Below are 18,661 nucleotides of genomic sequence, written 5' to 3'. Positions count from 1 at the left end.
CGACCAACCCGAGCAAACGGCATTATTTTCATTTTCTTCTGGCACAAGAGTGGCAGAGACTTTCTTGGAAGGAAATCAAATTGCTTTATCAAGAGATAATTTTGCATATGGAAAGAGGGAAGGCAATTTAGTGCTTTTGAGGTATTGCTACTATAATGTAAAAGATTACTGCATGTTACTGCAAAAGGAACAGGAGGCCATTTTTCATGACAATGGAGATTACTTTTACTGCACTTCTTCCAAATAGTTCCATGGGACCTTCACTTGTGACACAAACATGACTTGGTGTCAATGTCTCATCTCGGAAACTACTATCAGTGTCAAAGTCTCATGTCGAAAACGACCATGAGTATCAATGTCTCATCTTGAAAACTACGATTACTCCCTCAGTATTTCACTTGATTCATTGTTGGAGGTGTGTAATTGAGAGTAATAATTGCCAGCAGACCCACTGCTGGCATTTGAAAAGATCAAAGTAACCAAAGGAAAAGCATAAGAAAATAACTGCAGATGCTGGTACAATATATCGATTTATTCACAAAATGCTGGAGTAACTCAGCAGGTCAGGCAGCATCTCGGGAGTGAAGGAATGGGTGACGTTTCGGGTCGAGACCCTTCTTCAGACTGACCCGAAACATCACCCATTCCTTCTCTCCCGAGATGCTGCCTGACCTGCTGAGTTACTCCAGCATTTTGTGAACAAAGGAAAAGCATCATGTGCTGAAACCATGATAAGTAAAAAAAATATGCATGTACAGTTTCTAAACTGCAAATAGTGGTCATTAAAGTAACAGATATCAGAACCTAGCATTCTACATTAGAAAGCCAAAGGATTTATAAATAATAATTGAATCTTGACAATTTTCAACTCTTAATCTGCTTTAATATACCTTGTTCGAAATTACCTCATTATTGACCAACACATAATAAATTCAAAGTCTGCTAATGCGACAAAGTTTCCATTTACATACCTGTGTTAGATCTGATTTTTCTGTGAAAACTCTCTTTAGGGTACAATTCAGCCTCTCTACCTTGGTCCATTTCTGAGGGTCAACACCACCCAAGTCTCCAGACGTACCCATCTCTGTTAATTCTGGACGGCATGGCTTCTGCAGAACGGTCTCAAACTTCTTCATCAACCTAAACAAGGTCCTATGGGCACACACAAAGTTATTAAGGCAGATAAATCTGGAGTACCGCGTCAGTTGAGGACACGGAATAACATGCATTATATATTGACCTGGAAACAGAGATTGTACGCTCGCTGGAACAACAGGCTTAGTTAGATGCATCATGAGGACTGGTAGCAGAAATGTTGCTGCTCTGCATTTTGTTTAGGCAATTAAGTGAAATCAGAGACTACTTTCCTCCCCAGAGGGACCTGGAAATTAAAACTAATGATTCCAAGTTAACTGAAAGTTTGCGTACACTGATACACAATCACTGGTACACAATACAACTATTTAGGTGCATGGAACAAATTCTGTAAATAGGGTTGAGCAGTTGAAAGAATGAACTCTACTCCTATAATTGTTAATATGAACAATAACATTTAAATACATTTCCAAGTTTTATTATCATCACACTATTCTGCAGCAGAATTTCAGAAAGGTCTCTCCCACACATCCCTCTCACCCTGGCCACAAACTCTTTGAAGCATTTCTGGAAGGCGACTCCGGACTGTCAAAGCCGCCACAGCCAGACATAAAAACAGCTTTTTTCCACGAGCAGTAGCCCTACTCAACAACCAAAAGTCTGTAGCCTCCTTTTGCCCTGGTGTTTTATTTTATTCTTCACATGTTTAAATTATGTTTTATTCTTGTTTACTGTATGTCGTGTTGTTACTTGCGAGCAAAGCACAAAGGCAAATTCCTTGTTTGTATAATTCCTTGTATGGCTAATAAAATGTATTCAATTATTCATTATTCACATGGTCATTTACCTGTGATCACAGCCAATAATATCTATCAATCAGCAAAAATCTCAGGCACCTTGTCAAAGGTGACCATAAACTTCAAAGAAACCCTCGCCAATTATGATCTCCAAATAGGCCTGGGTTCAACTGATAGTCTGACAAGAGTGAGGTGTCCACACTTTGGTATGTCAAACCATGGCAGGACTTACACAGTAAATGGGAGAGCTCTGGAGAATGTTGCAGAACAGAGAGATTCGACAGTACCGGTTAATGGCTCCCTGAAAGCAGTGAGTCAAGTGGACTGTGCCGTGAAGGTGGCATTTGGTACGCTTGTCTTCAATGGAATGAATAGAGTGTAAAAGTTGGAACAGCATGATGCAGCTGTACAAGGTGAGACCATACTTGGAATACTGTGCGCAGTTCTGGAAGTATGTCATTGCAGAAGAGATTCACCAAAACGTTACCTGGGCTTGCGGGTTTGAGTTATAGGGAAAGTTTAGATAGGCTGGGACCAAAACTGAGGCGTAACCTTATTGAGGTTACGTCCAAAGATAGTAGAGCAGAGCAAGATAGACCACTCGACCCTAAAAACCGTAGTATGTCATGGCACCATTTTAGCAGGCAGAAACTTGCAGAAACATTTAAAAAGAAAAATAACAAAAATCTGTACAAGATCATGAGGGGCATGGATAAAGAGAACACAGACTTTTTCCCTCAGAGGATTCTAAAACTATCAGGCATTGGCTTAAGGTGAGAAAGGAGAGTCAGCTCTCGATGGTTTTCTACATTAGTTTGTACAAGTACCAATTAGCAGCATTTTAAAATCTCGAACACCTTAAATTACCTGTGCGTCTTCTCCACTGACTGCTTTACAGCCCAGTAACTGACATCATTCCATCGGCTGACCCTGATGTAGTCCTGCACACAGACATGATCAAATTAGAAGGGGAATTGACAATAAAACATCAAGCAGCACGACACTTCTAAACCCAAAAGATAAACCAATTTAAGGCATCACCTTGACAGAGGAGGTCATACCAGAGATGCATGATGGTTTACCAGTTTTCTAAAGTACAGGACTTTCAATCTTAAAAGTTTTTCTGCCCTGTAAACACTGATGCAGGATGCCAGTTTTCCTGAAAAACTGGAGATCTTGTGAGAAGCTCTGCCAATCACCAGGATAACTACAAACCTGCCCAAGCATCAGTTGATGATATCGGAGTCTGGGTGGAAGCACTGTGTGATGCGGTAAGTGGGAGTAGTGCAACGCTCTGAGCCCAAGGACCTCGTGCTAAACACCATCTCGATGCCCACACGCACCAGCCTGAGCAAGTCTCTTGCCAGCTCAGGCTTCAATTTCACAGCTCTTAGAGATCTGGTGCAGGCAAACAGCTGCAAGATTCTTTGAATTACGGCCCTCGCCTAGACCCTCTCCAAGTTGTTCTGTCGTTATAGATGGGCATGTGTGCGTGAACCCGAGGACTGCTAAAACTAAAACAAAACTAATTTGGGAGAAGTTGGGCAGGCCAAGACTTTATTTTTTGAAACACAGGACGACAAGAGGTGATCTTATTGAAGTGTATAGGGTCATGAGGGGAATAGATAGAGTGAATGCCAGAGTAGGGGGATCAAGAACCAAGGGACATAGGGGAAAGATTTAATAGGAAACTGAGGCAACTTTTCTCAACGGTGGGTATATGGAACGAGTTGCCAGAGGTGGTAGTTGAGGCAGGTACTATAACATTTAAAAGGCATTTGAGCACGTATGTGGATAGGAAAGGTTTCGAAGGACATGGGCCTAACAAGGCAAGGTGTGACTAGTAAAGATGGGGCATCTTGGTTGGCATGGACAAGTTGGGCCGAAGGGCCTATTTCCATGCTGTATGACTGACTCTAACACACCCTATAAGCAAATAAACATTAACAAACAACCTTCCCCTTACACTCAACTGTCTGAGTCAAACAATTTTTCAATCATCTGCTTTGAGGAATTTCAGTCACACTGGCGAACATATTCAACACCCTCTCATTGTTACCTTCAATTCTTTCTCTATAGGACTGCGGCATTCAGTTAATTTAGCTTGAATGGTCTCCGAAAATTGCTTGTAGTAGTTGTATAAATTCCAGAGTAAACTGCACAAGGCATCTGTGACAAAATAATTTTCTCGTCAAAAGTGTTTACAGGTTCATGATTTAATGAACAGCTAAAAGAAATACATATCTCTGCTCAATCAACAATGTATAAATTGTCCAAACATCAATATAAATGCATTGCCTAGTGCCTTGCATCTTTCCATTATTTATTGATGACTACTTATAATCAAAACAAAACATTTAGAATAAATGCTTTCAGAAATAAGTGCAAATAAGTGCAAATGCTTTCAGAAATAAGTGCCAAATTGGCCAATTCCACCCCAGAAGATGATTTCTATACAGTTGCGTTTCAGCTCTACTACCTCTGAAGTATATACCTGTTCCTTAACTCCCTTGCAAACTGCTTGTTTGAACTCGCTCCGGTAGACACGGGTTAAATAAACTGCAACTTATGTGGAACTCCACTCTTATTCCATCTCACACTAGGTTCTGGACATTAATTTAAGACTTCAATAGACACCCATGGTGTTCTAATCCTTTCAATCATGTCCGAATTAATTCTGCAAGTGATTCTACCCACTTCCACATTAAAACACCAGCTCTTTCTCATCCTGTCCAGTTCCACTATGTTGATCAAACACATCATAAAACAACCCCATGCTTATAAATCACCAGATTTCCTAATTATTTTGCGCAATGCAGTTGGTAACTAAATGGCACTGTTGAATTATTTTCTTATTATCAGGACAGTAGTTATATAAACAATGCCATACAGATTTTTAAATAGAAAAAATATCATACGGTCATAAGGGATACTAGTAGAATTAGGCCATTCGGCCCATCAAGTCTACTCCACCATTCAATCATGGCTGATCTGTCTCTCCCTCCTAACCCCATTCTCCTGCCTTCTCCCCATAACCTCTGACACCTGTACTAATCAAGAATCTATCTATTTCTGCCTTAAAAATATCCACTGACTTGGCATCCACAGCCTTCTGTGGCAAACAATCCCACAGATTCACCACCTTCTGACTAAATACATTTCTCCTCATCTCCTTCGTGAAAGAACGTCCCTTAATTCTGAGGCTATGACCTCTAGTCCTAGACTCTCCCACAAGTGGAAGCATCCTCTCCACATCCACAGACATATCAAGGGCCTATTACTGTAACACACATTTCTATCATGCAGATAGTTACCTTTTCCTTCCTGCTCTGGGGCTGCCACAACATGACAATGAAATGCTAGCAGCATCGACAAGCGAAAGTGAAACTCTGCCAAGGTGGCTCCTTCAATGAAAACTTGCAGAGTGCTGATAATTTCTGACAGTTTCATCCCATCTTCCACTTCTGTACAGAGTCATAAAGGCACAGGTAAAAAAATAGAAACACTTGTTAAGACACTCACACCCATCAACGTCCTCGTGTCAGTCGGGAGTACCCAGATGGCGGAATGTGCCAGGGCACCAACAATAAAGCATAAGGAGGGGGGAGGGGGGGGGGAGACAGACTTCAGGTAAATCTTGAAGATATATCCAATCCAGGGAACCCAATACAGTTAGTGAACATGTTCCTCAATAGCCCATTTTTATTTTTATTTTTTTCATATATATATATATATAGATAAAATTATAATATATTATAATATAATATATATATATTAAAAGTAAAACTGGGCTAATGAGGAACATGATTACAAACTTGATTGAGTTTTTTGAAGAGACTACAAAATGAATGAAAAAAATAAGGCAGTGGTTGTTGTTTACCAAAGATAATAGAGCAGAGCAAGATAGACCACTCAACCCTAAAAACCGTAGTATGTCATGGTGCCATTTTAGTAGGCAGAAGCATTTTTAAAGAAAAATGACAAAAATCTGTGAATTGATAGATGAGATATATTCTGCATTTTTATGGTATCATCACACATACTGTTCCCCCAAAACACTGATTACACTGCGAGAGGCATAGCGAACAGCGGGTTTTGCTTACTAAAATGGCGGATTTTCCGCTCCTTTGTGTACTACATTTCATAGGCGATTTTGACAGAGTGGTTCATCTTGCTCCTCTCGTATCTTTGTTGTTTACATACCAAGGTCCCTCATGGTGGCTAATTGATTCAGAGATTAAGATACATGGAACCCATATGACTTGATAATTTGGATTCAGAACTGGCTTACACATAGAAGATTGGGGTTAGAGGTGAAACGGTATAATTCTCATTGTAGGTCTGTGAACGGTATGGTTCCATAGGGATCAGTGCTGGGACCTCTGTTTGTGATTGGTGCAGTTGTAGGCAGTGACGATGATTGTCAAACAATATTGCAGGATATAGATCAGTTACAGATATAGGCAGAGAAATGGCAGATGGAGTTTATTCCTTACAATTGTGAGGTTTTGCACTTTGGGAAGTCAAATGTCAGGGGAAAGTTCTACAGTTAATGGCTGGACCCTTAACAGCATTGAAGTATGGAGGAATCGTGGGGTCCAACTTCTTTGCTTCCTGAAACTGGCAAGACAAGTTGATAGAGTGGTAAAGGCGGAATATGTTATACTTGCATTCATTAGTCACGGCATTGAGTAGGAGAGTCAGTAAGTAATGTTATAGGTTTATTAAACTTTGAATAGACTGCATTTGGAGTATGGTGTGCAATTCTGGTTGCCTCATTACAGGAAGGATGTGAAAGCTTTGGAGACTGTGCAGAAGAGGTTAACCTGGATACTGTCTTGACTACCAGAGGAAATGGCTCCATGAGGATATCCCAGAGTCTGGTGAGAGTGTGGACGGCTTTCTGATTGTTTGGGTGGACAGGGACTGCAGAGGGCGTGATAGCAGTCGGTACAACTCTGGTCACATCATGGTGAAGGAGCGTGTGTGTGGCCCGGACATTGAACTGATGGCTGTGAGTCTCCGCTTATGCTGTGTGCCCTGGGGATTCTCACACGCCACTGTGGTGGCTGTTTAAGTCTTTGTTTCATTTTTATGTAGTTATGTATCTAGTTGCTTTTTTGTATGACTGTTGGCACATCAAATTCCTTGTATGTTTACATACTTGGCTAATAAATTAATCACAATTACAATTAGTGGGTATTAGCTGCAAGGGACAAACTTGGATTGGTTTCTCTGGAGCATCGAGGTTAAGGGGCGACCTGATAAAGTATATAAAAGTATGAAAGGCATAGATAGGGTAGACAGTCGGAATCTTTTCCTTCCCAGGGTGGAAAAGACTAGAGGGGCATAGGTTTAAGGTGAGTGGGGTAAAGTTTAAACATGTACGGGTAAGGTTTTATTTAGTGTGGTGGGTGTCTGGATTGTGCTGCCAGAGGTGGTGATGGAAGCAGATACAACAGGCACATGAATATGCCTGTTGGAATGGAAGGATATGGATCACATACAGCAGAAGAGATTAATTTAAAGTTGATATCATGTTTGGCACAGAAATTGTGGGATGAATTGTCTGTTCCAATGTTCAATATTCCCAAAGTTTCAAATATAATATTGAGCTGCTCAGGTGTGATCAAAGGCAACTGAAAGCGACCATTTGATTCATTAAAAGGTTTCCAAATATTTTGTCTTCATGAAAATTAATGCAATCTCTGTACTACCTTTCACATTTTCTTCAGCTTGCTTCTGAAGGTATTTTTCAACCAACTGATAAATTGAAAACCAATGTTTGGTTGATTTCTCCATTTGTCTTTTCCTCACAATGTCAAGACTACTATACCAGCAGCTGTGGACAGATTTAAAGTAGAGTCACAATTTGATCATCTTGAAATTTATGCTTAAACTCCAAACACAACAACAATATACAACAGTTGAGAAAAGCACCAGGGATTTTAAAATTTTTAAAAAATTGTTCTCAATTAATAACGAAAGCCACTCGTGAGGATTTAATTTGACTAACCTGCAAGTGTCAACTCCTGCAGCTCCTGAGAAAAATGTCAGATAAACAAGCCACTTTTTCATCCACTCCTTTCACACTGGCCAATTTTACAAAGGCCATTTATCCTACAAACCTGCACATTTTTGGAATGTGGGAGAAAACCGGAGCACCCGGAGGAAGCCCACGCAGTCACAGGGAGAACGTGCAAATTCTACATAGTGGTACAGAGGTCAGTGTCTCTGGTGCTATGAGGCAGCAGCTCTACCAGCTGCACCATTTTGCTGCTGTTCCCACCTTAAGAACCAACCAGGTTCTTACTGGATTCAATAAGATTCAATATTCCATTCAATATGGATAACAATATTTATACACATGGATTGACACCATCGGCTCAGGTTTTGGAAAATTATTTTTCAGCTTCTATCTTAACTTCATCTCACTGCTACCATCAGGAAGGTGGTGCAGGATCCCAAGAACCATTACCTCCAGGTTTATGAACAGCTTCTTCCATCAACCATCGGGTTCTTGAAACACTTGGTACAACCCTATCTCAGCACCAAACTAGTATGGACTTCACACTACTACTTTGGCTTGCTCTATCACTATCTGGTTTACCAAAAATAACAAAATTTATTATATATCGATGTGTTGTGTAATTATATTTAATGCGTCTGTAAAGGAACAGAAAGTAATTTCTGTGGGCGGCACGGTGGCGCAGCGGTAGAGTTGCTGCCTTACAGCGAATGCACGCCGGAGACTCGGGTTCGATCCCGACTACAGGTGCTGTCTGTACGGAGTTTGTACGTTCTCCCCGTGACCTGCGTGGGTTTTCTCCGAGATCTTCGGTTTCCTCCCACACTCCAGAGACGTATAGGTTTGTAGGTTAATTGGCTGGGCAAATGTAAAAATTGTCCCTAGTTGGGTGTTGGATAATGTTAATGTGCGGGGATCGCTGGGCGGCGCGGAGCCGGTGGGCCGAAGGGCCTGTTTCTGCGCTGTATCTCTAAATCTAAAAAAAAATCACTGTTCTGGTCCCAATGCATGATAATTAAATACTGTTGTCTGTATACCATTAGACTACCTTAATGGCAAGTCATTATCCCTCTTGTTCTAACTCCTCTGCAAAGCCAGAATCATTAAATTCTTAGTAGAAACAAGGAATTGCAGATGCTGGTTTGCAAAATCAGTCACTTAAGGTGGAGTAACAGCGGGTCAGGCAGCGTTTCGGATCAGGACCATTCCTCAGAATGTCTGAAGAGTTTGGACCCAAAACGTCACTTATCCATGCTCTCCAGACATGCTGCCTGACCTGCCGAATTACTCCAGCATTTTGTATCTTTTTTACAAAGTTGTTTCACACTCCTTCAATTCCTCTCTGGATATAACTGCAGTAAACAGGCATCAAATTAAGTCTATGCCACCATTTATTTGAAGTCCTTGACACATGTCACGAATCTTACTTTAGCTCCAGTTTACGCCACTGGATAATTAGATGGGTAACGGCATCGAGGCGTTCTCGCAAGGACACAGATCGACTAGCGTTCTCTTCCCAGTCCTACAAAACAGAATGTGGAAAATTATCCAGGGAGTAAACATCATTGGAGCACATTTTGATGGATTGAAATGAGTGGCTGTTGGGAGTTTGGAGCTGGCAAAGGAAGAATGGCTTACCTGGGCTTTGCTCAAGAGGATCTCCATACCATGCAAGAATTTTGCCAAAGCACTGGAAATGGGAAAGCCTTGAATTCTGTCCATTACGACCAACAACTATAAAGCAAAAAAAAAAAAAAAAGATCAGTCTGCTCTGAATTTCATGGCTCACAGCTCACATAATCAAGCCTAGCATAACTTTCAATCTCAAGAAGATGCCTGCTGACATGTGAAATTGAAACTTTAAAATCCAATTTCTGTCATTAGGGAAAACCAAATTAATTGCTAGATTAGAACTTCAGATATAGCAGCAACGTTTGGATATCCATAGGAAACACTGAAATATAGCAGCTTAAAGCAATAGAAGGCATTTTGCATAATGGAAATTACAAAATTGCACTTGTCATTTGCTTATTGCGTTGGTTCACTTTCTTCATAAAGCCTGTCTAAACCAAGATTCACTGAGCATGGGTCTGAGATCTCGATGTATCAAGAAGGCATTCAGCATGGTCATGATGTTCAAAACAAACCAGGCAATGCAAAGAATGCTATGACCAGATTCTCCTTACCTGCAACAGCACTGGATGTTCAGGCCAATCTATCAGTAATTCCTTCACTTTTTGGGTTAAATTTCTCAGAACAGGTAGACATTTCTTGACCTCGGGAATATTTGGATGGTGATAGAAGTCATATGTTTCCTCCTGGGGCAGGATGAGCTCACAGGCTCCTTCCCCAGAAACAGCACTTTGGATGAGGGAACTCATCAGCAACTGACTGCCATGAAGTTGTCCACTCAAGGAAGCATCTAAAACCAAATAAATAGTGCACGTTAATGAAAACAATTTATCATCAACAACATTATCACAACTAGCATATTCAGACCAAGCTCCCAATTTTCAGTTTCCAAGGTTTAATTTTCATTTATATTTCTTTTGAGGGAAATAATTTGGCAGAGAACTTCTGTTCCAGAAATCTTATGCTCCACAATTATTTTTATCCACCAATTTCACAACACCCCCCGCCCCCCAGCATTTCAGCAATACCTAATGTTCCGACATTCGATCAACTGGACTTTCCAACCACTTGGGATAAAAGTCTTCAATCGTTTAATTACCCTCAAATAGCAAGAAATAAATCAAATTAATATACACTTGAATCAAAGACATTCTACTCATTTCTCCTTGGGAGACTAATTCTATCGAGTTTCATTCGCCAAAACATTGTTCTGAAGGGGGTTTTGTTTCAGCAACCAATTGCCTTGTCAGCTCAGCTATTTTAGTCAAGAATAAAACTGGTTACCATCTACCATATTCTAATACTTCCAATGATAAAAATAATTAAATTCACCCTAAAATTTTCCACCCTAAGATTGCCAAAGTTACACCATTGCATGTCGTAACCAAATCTTTTAATTCCTTGATTTTCATTGCTCTTCTGCATCCTAAAAATTATTTTCATATTACAGAGGTAACCAAAACTATACTCTGTCTGTATGGTAATGTATTAGCACAATATTACATGTGCAATATTACACCAACATTATTATTATACTGTATGTGTAACAATATTACACGTGCATATTACACCAACATGTGCTCTCTCATTTTATCCAATGCTATCAAACATTGGCAAGATAAATTCAACTTCACAATATACAGTCATTGTTTAAATGGAACAAATGATGCACACAAAAAGACAAGTTTTCATGAACATTGCCATCTAAACAAAATGGCATCTTCCATTTGCAATTAAATTGCAATTTAAAAAATTTACAGCCCAACCATATTGAACGCCGCAGGCAACTAAATTCTCTTACATTTAGAATCCATCATCTTCATTCGCTTTAAGCGGGTACCATCACAATATTTTAAAGAAACATTTAGATGGGTATGTAGATAGGATAGATTTAGGGGAAAATGCTCCAAACACAGGCAGGTGGAACTAGTATAGATGGGACATGTCGGACGGTGTGGGCATGTTTGGCCAAAAGGGTCTGTTTCCACACTGTATGACTCTATGACTAAATACACAACAACACAAGAAACTAGAATCATATACATTTTCCCAATGAACTGATTTAAAAATCTGTGCAATAAATGAGAACACACTGCAATAATTAACCAGGCTCACCAATGAGAGAATAGAACTGTGTGATTAGCACAGCAGCTGTATGATAAGAGGACACTAAAGCGCCAATGTAATCACTGCTCTGGTGAGCAGGCGCGCCCTGGTGGTACCACAGGGATTGTGCAAAACCCAAATACATTTGCTGGTGAATTTTTATCAACATCTGAATTGAACTTGGCGAGATTGGTGCATGGTGTCCTGCTTTAGCGTCTAAGGTCTTAACTTCAGTGTCCATCTCTTCTTGTTCAAGACTGGGCTGGGATGTAATATCAGTGAAATCCTGTAGAAGGAAGAAAAATTACTACATTAAATAGCAGGCAGGGGAGGGTTTAGCTTTGCATATACATTGTGCAAAAACCCTGAAAATTCACACGCATGGCAATCCCACCCTTAAGCCATGTCAGTAAAACTATTCAACTTTAATGTACAAGTTACTTTGTCTACTGTAATACAAATTACAGTACTACAAACAAACACGGGATCCAAGTGAAATTCGTTGTATCTTGATTGCAAGGTTTTTCACCCTACCTTGCTATATTGTGGGAAATTCTGCCTGAACTCCTGTTCTTCCTCCTCTACCTCTGAAAGGCCATGTTGCTTACTCCTGTACTTGTACAGGCTGGCTTCCTGTTCCTCCTTCAATCGCCTGCGTTCTTCTTGCTCATCCCAAGCATTTACCATTGCCTTTTATACAAAGCAAAATGATTCAGGTTACAAATAATTAATATGGTTTTGTTCATCGCAGCTAACCACAAAGAATCCATTGCTCCAGTTTAGATACCATTTCGATCGTCACAGGTTTACACAAAACAATCCTTCATGTACCATCAATATTATTTCCTTTACTGGTTAATCAACAGGTGGATGTTCAGATATCTTAAACCACACCACAAATGGAGAAATGCAAGTTCTATCAACATGTCCTGGATTGAGATGAGCCAAGTTCAGTTCAAAACGAGATTTAAAACCAAAAAGGCAGTATTACACCATGTGTGTGTATAAAATTATGAGAAGCATATTTAGGATAGACAAAACATTTTTACCAGCATGGAAAAAAAATAATCAAATATTAGAGGGCATAGCTTTAAGGTGAGAGGGGCAACATGCATTTTGATTTCCCAATATATATATATATATATAATTAGCAAATGGCATAAAAGACAATTGCATTTCAATTACTTGAAGTATGTGCCTGAGAAGTTGCAGTGAATCCTGATCCAGTTCGCCCATGGAAAGTATGTGGCAATGCAAGTATCGTAGAGCATTCATTAGTAGCTGTTCTTGTGTTGGCAGCACTCTTTGCTCCTTGACCAGAGTCTTCTCATCAGATTTTGCTGGCAAGCTCTTACCCAGGAGCTGAACAAGCCCTTGTATTGTTTCCATGAAAGTCTTTGAACATAACGCTTCTGCAAGGCTCAGGTAGGTTGGGAATTCAAGGCTGACGGAAGGGAAGACCAAAAGGCAAGTGACAAGCCGAGTAAGATCAGCCTGGTTGACAAACTTGTGATTTAATGCAAGATGAACTTCCGATGTCAGAAGTCTCATGCCGTGCTGCATTTGCAAGACTGCAGCATTAAGAGGCTCGACAACATCGGGGTATTGCCAGTACTCTTCTGCAATTCGCCTCCTGAAATGGTGCTGGGATTGCTGCCAAGCCGCCTCTTCCTTCAACATGGTCTGGAAACTCTGCCGGGTTTTTGGTCGCTTTGCCAGCAAATGTTGCAGCAGACGCAAGAGGAGGATTTTGATTCTTGAACCGTGTCCAATACTCAATATGTAATGATGGATGTCCTGGTATAAACGTACGTACTGCGGCACATTGGGCCGATGTGCTTGCTTTCTGGAAAGTTCTGCACCCTTCTCTTTTAGGTGTTTGATTCTCTGCTGCAAAAACCTATGACACATAAAATAATTTTAAAATCAGTGACTCTGAAAAGCAGTATAGGAATGAAAACAGCTTTATAGATGCAATCAACATAACCACACACAGCATTTACACAACCATCACTGCCCCTCACCCAATGCTTCTAAATGTATCAACTGCGCTATGGTACAAACCAAAATAGGGAAACTGTGAAACAAGGCGGCACGGTAGCGCAGCGGTAGAGTTGCTGCTTTACAGCGAATGCAGCGCCGGAGACTCAGGTTCGATCCTGACTACGGGTGCTGCACTGTAAGGAGTTTGTACGTTCACCCCGTGACCTGCGTGGGTTTTCTCCGAGATCTTCGGTTTCCTCCCACACTCCAAAGACGTACAGGTATGTAGGTTAATTGGCTGGGTAAATGTAAAAATTGTCCCTAGTGGGTGTAGGATAGTGTTAATGTGCGGGGATCGCTGGGCGGCACGGACTTGGAGGGCCGAAAAGGCCTGTTTCCGGCTGTATATATATGATATGATGATATGATATGATATGATATGATAGGGCACAAGTGATCACAACAACACCTATTCCACAGATGGAAACCAGGACATACTAAGCAGAGACAAGTCCTGCTATTAGTTTCATTGTGAAGTTGAATAATTGAGGCCATTTTTTTCTCACCAGAAGCAAAATAGGCCAACATTTTAAGTTCAGAAGTTCAAGGAGCAGAATTAGGCCATTCAGCCCGCCAAGTCTACTCTGCCATTCAGTCATGGCTGATCTATCTTTTCCTCTCAACCCCATTCTCTAGCCTTCGTCCCATAACCCCTGACACCCTTACTAATCAAGAATCTGTCAATCTCTGCCTTAAAAATATCAAATTGATTTGGCCTCCACAGCTATCTGTGGCAATGAATTCCACAGATTCACCACCCTCTGACTAAAAAGAGGTTAAAACCAATGATACTCACGCACACCCCTTTCGGACAACATACTCATCAACCCAAAACATGAACTGCATTTCTCTCGCTGGATGTTCCCTGACCTATAGAGTATTCCAAGCACTGTGTTTAGTTCCAAGTCAGTGATGGCAGAAAACTTTCAGCCCGAGAAACAACAGTGTGGAAGTCATGGACTAAAAGTAAATATTTTACAAGCTGGAAGAGTAAAAAAAAAGTCAATGCGGTACCTAATTCTGGGATGGCAATGCTCATTCTCTCCATCCTGTGAATGTTCTCGGCCAGTGAATAACTTTTCTGATAGGTTCCGGCATTTCCACTCAGTCTCCAATTGTTGTAACTAGGAGGGGAGTGAAATTTAAAAATAAATAAAAATTAAATTTGCAATAATTGATATTTACTGGTAACCTTCAAATGTCTGAAGGGAAAACAGAACAGACAGCTTCAAATATCATTTATAAAGTGCTATCATTTATCAACCACACTGAACAGCAATTAAGGATTTGAATGGACAATTGTTTGTTTCACCCACAAGAATCTTCCAAACATTGAATTATCAATGGGAACGAGTAAGGTAGCTCTTACATCCACATTGTACCCAGCATCAAGGAGATCATTAATCAATTTATCAACTTTTGAAAATAATGCGAGAACGTGCATGCAATTGCATGGAATTTATAACGTTCACTCAAATTTCTGGGACAGGGGTCTTAGTTTAACCAATAATCTGAATGACACCAGTGCTCTTATTATGCGTAGGCTGTCATGTTTGGCATAAACATTGTGGGCCGAAAGGCCTGATCCGGTGATGTTCTATGTTTGGCAAATAAGGTTCAGAGGTTCCAATTCCCATGCGTTTTCAGTAGCTCCAACAAGTTAAGATTACATTGGAAATTGCATTATCATGGGATTTTCTCCTAAACAGCTCAAAATATCTTGTCATCCAGTTGAGTGAAACCTGTTTTACTTTTTGAAATCAGTAAATGGATCATTTGTCAATTGTTAGTCTGATGACTGATGGTCACTTCTTTGGAACTTGCATGTGGACATCCTGAGAAGCTCTCAATTTTCTCCCATGTCTTCCTCCTGTACCTTCTGACCTACGCGAGTCTCTAAGACATCGCTCGTATCAAAGATGGTGCCTCATCACAACCAACGATCTGTTAATAGTCAAATAGCTCAATTTTCACAGTAAAGTATTGAAAAAATGTTCAATTTTGAAAATACCATAATTCAAGCTCTTTCTACAATTGCTAGGGGCAGCACAGTGGTAGAGTTGCCGCCTTACAGCGGCAGAGACCCGGGTTCGATCCTGACTACGGGTGTTATTTGTATGCTGAGTTTGTATGCTCTCCCCGTGACCACGTGGGTTTTCTCCAGGAGCTCCGGCTTCCTCTCATACTCCAAAGACGTACAGGTTTGTAGGTTAATTGGTTTCAGTAAGAATTGTAAATTGTCCCTTGGGTGTAGGATAGTGTTAAGTGTCCAGAGCTTGCTGGTCGATGCGGACTCAGTGGGCCAATTTCTGTGCTGCATCTCTAAACTAAACTGAAGCTCAGATCAAAATGCAATTTAATAAGAGGTCAAATGTAAGGGGAAAATACAGTTAGTGGCAAGACCCTTAACAGCATTGATGTACATAGGGATCTTGGGACTAAGTCCACAACTCTCTCAGTGTGTTTAATTGTCATATGGACTGACCATGGAACAATAAAATTCTTACTTAAAGCATACAGGCCTATTAACACATAATGTAGTAATCAAAAACACAATAAGTTAGTAGCTGCAATATTAGACAACTACAATAGGGCAAAAACCAAAGTCTATAGTGCAGCCAGAGACAGTCCATGGAAGATCATGATTGCTAAGTGTTCTGTAGTATTCAAGACCCAGAAAGTGGTTAAATAAGTAGATTGATAAAGGAGGCATATGGTATGCTCGCTTTCATCGGTCAAGGCATTAAATATAAGAGTCAGGAAGATATGTAGCTTCATAAAACTTTGGTTTTGCCACATATGAAGTATTGCGTGCAGTTTAGATAACCCCATTACGGGACAGATGTGGAGCCAATTATAACAGGCCCAGAAAGGGTAGACAGTCAGAACCTTTATCAATGGTGGAAATGTCAAAGACTAGAGGGCATAGCTTCAAGGTCAGGAAGAGAAAGCTTAAGGAGATATGTGAAGCAAGTTTTTTTTTTATACTCAAGAGTGGCAAGTGCCTGCAATGTGCTAACAGAGGTGATGGTTGCAGCAGATATGATATCGGCATTTAAGAGACTTTTACATAGGCTTCACATGGATACACAGAGAATTGAGAGATGTGGACCATGCGTAGGCAAAGGAAATTAGTTCAACCAAGCATCATGATTAACGCAGAAATTGTGGGCCGAAGGTCTGTTCCTGTGCTATAGTTTTATATAAATTTGTAGAGGCAACAGGGAATAGATGCAGCACTAACATACCGGGGGGAGGGGGTGGTACCATCACAAATTCTGTGGAACATCAGCTATTAATGGCTTAAATGCCACAAATCTGCAAAATGACAATGGTCAACATCTCAAACTGCATCACCATCAATTACTCTGTCAATGCTCAGGGGTTCGATCAGCAGAACAGCCGAAAACAAAATATCATTGATAGACGATCAAAGTGTTGATAGACAACGGGCAGCGGTAGAGTTACAGCACCAGAGACCCGGGTTTGATCCTGACTACGGGTGCTGTCTGTACGGAGTTTGTACGCTCTCTGTGTGACTTGCTTAGATTTTCTTCTGAATCTCCGGTTTCCTCCCACACTCCAAATATGTACAGGTTTGTCGGCTAATTTGCTTGGCAAAATTGTAAATTGTCCCCAGTGTGTGTTGGATAGCTTTGGTGCGCGGGGATTGTTGTTTGGTACGGACTCGGTGGGCCGAAGAGCCTGTTTCCTCACTGTATTCCAAAACTAAACCAAAGATTTTGAGAGAGTCATCTTCTCCACTAAATTAATCACGACAAAAAAAAAATTGTGAAGACTCACCTCTTCATTAACATAATTCAGCTTGCACAGCCTTTTAACAGCAGGATCAAACTTGGTCTGTGGTGTCCAAATCAGAATTTGCAACAACCCTAGGTGCACCCACAGACAACCACTCTGGGCCTGGCTGGAAAGACTACTGAAATCCTTTTCTTTCCCCACAAATTCCTGTATGCACGTCACAAAAAGTGAAACAACATCTTCAGTCAGTACTCCATGCCCTGCAAGACCTTTGAGCGATCCCAGAACAGAGTCACAGGCTGCGTCATCTTTGTCAAAGACCAATTGGTCGCACGTCATTAAGTAATCCTCCTGAATTTCTCCTGGTAAAAGATCCTTCACTGCCTGGAGCTGTTTATGTAACATGATACGCTGCAATCTGGAATCTGTAGATCTGCAAAGAGAACATCAATTCTTCAAGTGTTTCATGAACCAGAGGACAAAGGTTTACATACAATGACACATTTCACCCTAAACTTCACTTGCAGTGCATTAATTCAAATGTATTATCAGAAAATGACTTACACAGATAGATAGGGCGGTCAAAAAGGCACATTGGCCTTCATTAGATTGAGTGTTGAGTATAGAAGTTGGGAGATCATGTTGCAGTTATAAAAGACGTTGGTAAGGCCACATTTAGAGTATTATGTTCAGTTCTGGGCACCATGTTATAGGAAAGATGTTGTCATGCCAGAAAAGGTGCAGAGACGATTTACAAGGATGTTGCCCAGATGAGAGCCTATGCTATAGGGAGATGTTGAGTAAGGGGTGATCTTATAGAGGTGTACAAAATCATGAGAGGGTAGTTACTTGCCCAGACTAGTGGAAGAGAACCAGAGGACAAAGGTTTAGAGTGAAGGGGGGGGGAAAGTGAAGTAGGAACTTGAGGGGTGACTTGTTCACACATAGGATGGTGGGTGTATGGAACGAGCTGCCGGAGGAGGGAGTGGAGGCAGGTACTATCGTAATGTTTAAGAAAAATTTAGACAGGTACATGGATAGGATAGGTTTAGCGGGATAAGAGTTAAACACAGGCTGGTGGGACTGTATGACTCTGTGACTTTAGGATACATGTCCATCATTAGCAGTAATATTTAACTTTCTATTAAAAACTGAGAGATTGGGTGGCATCAATATCATAGCCAAATTCCCAAACATC

At 40.7% G+C, this 18,661-nt stretch overlaps 1 protein-coding gene across 1 annotated transcript in view; it reads right to left on the bottom strand.

Annotated features, from left to right (window-relative positions):
• mdn1 (midasin AAA ATPase 1) overlaps positions 1–18,661 on the bottom strand; it is a 166,041-nt gene that overhangs the window by 46,814 nt on the left and 100,566 nt on the right. Inside the window, exons 61-73 of the mRNA XM_078399789.1 lie at positions 17,506–17,896; positions 14,716–14,825; positions 12,844–13,558; positions 12,193–12,348; positions 11,668–11,944; positions 10,107–10,342; positions 9,559–9,654; positions 9,348–9,442; positions 7,610–7,734; positions 5,207–5,356; positions 3,952–4,061; positions 2,760–2,833; positions 972–1,152 (exon numbers count right to left, since the gene is read on the bottom strand). Of these exons, the coding sequence (XP_078255915.1) occupies positions 972–1,152; positions 2,760–2,833; positions 3,952–4,061; positions 5,207–5,356; positions 7,610–7,734; positions 9,348–9,442; positions 9,559–9,654; positions 10,107–10,342; positions 11,668–11,944; positions 12,193–12,348; positions 12,844–13,558; positions 14,716–14,825; positions 17,506–17,896 (2,716 nt within the window). The remainder of the gene's footprint in view (positions 1–971; positions 1,153–2,759; positions 2,834–3,951; positions 4,062–5,206; positions 5,357–7,609; positions 7,735–9,347; positions 9,443–9,558; positions 9,655–10,106; positions 10,343–11,667; positions 11,945–12,192; positions 12,349–12,843; positions 13,559–14,715; positions 14,826–17,505; positions 17,897–18,661) is intronic.

This window comes from Rhinoraja longicauda, chromosome 5, assembly GCF_053455715.1.
Source record: "Rhinoraja longicauda isolate Sanriku21f chromosome 5, sRhiLon1.1, whole genome shotgun sequence".
Lineage (NCBI taxonomy): Eukaryota > Metazoa > Chordata > Chondrichthyes > Rajiformes > Arhynchobatidae > Rhinoraja > Rhinoraja longicauda.
Note: the sequence above shows the minus strand (reverse complement) of the source record. Positions and strands in the feature narration are given on the sequence as shown.